Genomic DNA, 3,638 nt, shown 5'->3' on the forward strand with positions numbered 1-3,638 from the left:
AGTTATCTTATGGTGATAGTTTGTAGCACATATGACAAAAAAATTGCAGGATTGCATATATATAACATTTGATAATTCTTTTAATTGCACACATAGGTTTTTTTAAAGGAAATGTGCCCATCATGCTGCTTAGCAAACTGGGCCTCTCACATGAATTATGCAATAGCACATAGTTGATTTGTAGAGGTTTGACTAGAATGTCATACATGCAGAAAAAACAACAAGTCAATATGCCACAAAACTATTGTTTACTCTTACAATAAAACTATAACCATCCCCTTCCTCGTTTTAAACAAATATTACTTACAACTTGATGTGGGTGGTGGAGAACAACTTCTCTGCGTTATACAATTTGAAGTGGATAGATATTTACTAGGCTACATAATGCAAGACTACATAGAATTGACCTCAGTAAAGAAATGAGATGTATTTTTGTTTAAATACCTTAACACCCAATGGTCTCCGCCGCATAAGTAGTTGTCTAATACATCCTAATATTTACCTATCTTATTGTGATATTCATAGAACAAAAGAAAACAAAAGAATTACACGATTACATCTACATAACAATTGATGATTCTACTAATTTTATATATCAAGTTTCTATTAAGAAAATGTGCCGATATTGTTGCTGAGCAAATGAAACCCCTCAAATGGCTTATGTAATGGGACATGGTTGATTTGTAGAGGATTTGACCAAAATTTCATATATGCAGAAAAAAACAACACGTCAATATGCCATAAACCTGGTTTTTTCTACAACAATACAAATACAACTATAACCCAACCGCCAAAATGAATGATATACCTTTCAAAGTTAGTTGGAAACAATTTGCAATACGTCTATGATTTTGCAATGATGATGAATATAGCTTAAGGTCAAACGTTATCAAATGTAGGAGTGTGCCTACTACAACATATTTTCTCGCATTACAAACTATATGTTGCACAATCTAGAGGTATATATATGCCAACAAAAAAAGTGTAGGTCATAACTGAACAACCAAATTGATGCACCGGGACATACACAAGAAATACTATATACAAGAAAGTATAAGGTGAGATTTGATTAATACCAAAATTTTATGAAATTAAATAGGAAAAAACATTCACCACACATGTAGCTAATGAAAATTTTAATAGGCGAATTCTTAGGTTTGGTTGAAGAGGAGATGATATGAAAAACACTATACAACTACCAAAGAAGACATTACTTCTGCGTATATAAAGTTATTCAAATACGGGGTACACTTAATTTCAAATATTAAAAGGAACGTATAGTTCATGACATGACATAACTAAGAGGACAAATTGTTAATTCGTGCACAATTACTTACTAACAAATTGTCTAATAACAATTTAAGAATACGACGTTAGTCACTACATGCCCAAAAAGAAAAAAAAGCAACTAGATTTTCCATTCACTTAATATGATGTAGTGAAATACTAAATACATATTGATATGTTGAAAACCTAAAACATACATCCAAGATATAATATCTCGTGTATATAGGGATCTGATGACTTAATCTTTACGTGCAACACACATGCAATGAATCTAGTATATAAATATATATAATTAAGCATTTTGGAGATAATACCAATAAGAAGGACATAATCGACCCTGAATGCACTTAGTCATATAATGATCTGATTTTAAGCCTATTTAGTTGTTGAGTAAGAGTATAATTAATTTTAACATTTATAAATAGAAACTCTCGGGTATATTTGATGTGATACATTGTATATCTCTAATGATTATCGACTAGGAAAATTGAATAGTAAAGTCAAAACTCGTGTTATTATAAAAATAAAATGTTTTTATTAATCATTTAATATATATGTTGTATTAAAAATATTCCCAAATAAAATAGCAGTCAAATTCAATCCAATAATATAATTCTAATTAGGAAAAATCACTAAAGGATGATCGACTAGGAAAATTCAATGGCATATGCAAGATTCGTGTGATTATTAAAATAAAAGGTTTTTATTAATCATTTAATATATTCTTAAAAAATTTTCTCAAATAAAATAGCGGTCAAATGCAATCAAGTAGTATAATTCTAATTAGGAAAAATTTCTAAATGGTGATCGACTAGGAAAATTCAATGGTAAACTCAAAGTTCGTGTTATTATTAAATAAAAGGTTTTCATTCATCATTTAAAATTATTTTTTCTTAAATATTATTCTCAAATGCGATATCCACTAATTTAAGTACAATAATATATTTTAATTAAGAAAAATCTCTAAATGGTGATCGACTAGGAAAATTCAATAGTAAATGCTAAATTTGTGTTAGAATTAATATAAAAGGATTTATTAATAATTTAATATATTTTTTAAAAATATTCTTATCAAATAAAATACTGGTAAAACGCAATCCAACAATTTAAGTCTAATTAGGAAAATCTCTAAATGATGATAGACTAGAAAATTTCAATGGTAAATGCAAAATTGGTATTATTTTTAAAGTGGAACGTTTTTATTAAACATTTAACATATCTTTTTTCCAAAATTGTTCTCAAATAAAATTGTGGTAAAATGAAATCCAATAATATAAATCTAATTAGGAAAAACATGAATTGTCTAATTATATTCATTAACGTCTATATCATTAAGTTATTTTTAAAAACAATTTATTATATAAATGTCTTGGTTAAGACCAAAAATCACAATTTCTTAGTAATAGTTTAGACATGTCAAGAAGAATTTTCAAGGGTCGTCAGAGGGTTGACATGGTGAAAATAACGAATGGGAGAAACTTAGGAGTAACATTTTCTAAGCGTCGTGCTGGTCTATACAAAAAGGCTTGTGAACTTTGTATGCTATGTGGTGCTGAAATTGCCATTGTTATATTTTCTCCGGAGGGTAAAATTTTCTCCTTTGGTCACCCTAGCGTGGAAACGCTGGTGGAGAGGTTCCTTGGGAGGAACCTTCCTCCACCAAATAACGATGTCCACAATCAACAAATTGTGGCTCATAGAGAAGCTGGAATTCGTGAGCTCAATACAAGGCTCATGAACCTCGAGGGGGCTCTCCAGATGGAGAAAAATCGTGGAGAATCCCTTCAAGAAATTAGGAAGAAAGCTGATGGTGTATGGTGGCAATCTCCTATCAAAGAACTTAACTTGTTCCATCTTCAACATTTGAAGAGGGCATTGGAAATTCTAAAGCAAAAGGTTGTAAAAGAGGCACAAATGGTGAATAATAATGCATTCCCATTTCAGACATTAGGAAGTGCTTGGAGTCCTCCTAATTATACAAGCTAAAGTTCTTCACATGTACTCAATGTTAGTGCACCCTCTGCTACTAGTTCCCAATTAGTAGTTCAGCCGTTATTCCTAGTGTGCGCGTTATGGAATTGTTGAAAATAAAATAGTATATTAAGTGTTTAGGTTCATTTGTCATTTGAGTTATCCCATATGTTGAGTTCATCAGTTATTATTCAGTTTAAGTCAGTACTAAGGGTTGTGTTCACCATGTAATGCGTATCTGTTATGATTTAGTAATTTTAATTATATATGTTATGTTATTACTCCATTTGACATGTTTATCTTCTCCTTTGAATTACGTTGCATATTAATATCTTTTTCATCAAAGACTACAAAAGTCTGGGGACTCTCCTCCTGGCAGA

The 3,638-nt window shown here is 30.3% G+C and overlaps 1 protein-coding gene across 1 annotated transcript; it reads left to right on the forward strand.

The window, feature by feature from the left end:
* The first annotated feature begins 2,700 nt into the window (after positions 1 to 2,700).
* On the forward strand, positions 2,701 to 3,273 carry LOC107016714 (agamous-like MADS-box protein AGL62). Its single transcript, XM_015217102.1, has one exon. The coding sequence runs from the start codon at positions 2,701 to 2,703 to the stop codon at positions 3,271 to 3,273; it is 573 nt and encodes a 190-aa protein (XP_015072588.1).
* The last annotated feature ends 365 nt before the right edge of the window (positions 3,274 to 3,638 follow it).

Source organism: Solanum pennellii, chromosome 4, assembly GCF_001406875.1.
Source record: "Solanum pennellii chromosome 4, SPENNV200".
NCBI classification, from domain to species: Eukaryota; Viridiplantae; Streptophyta; class Magnoliopsida; order Solanales; family Solanaceae; genus Solanum; species Solanum pennellii.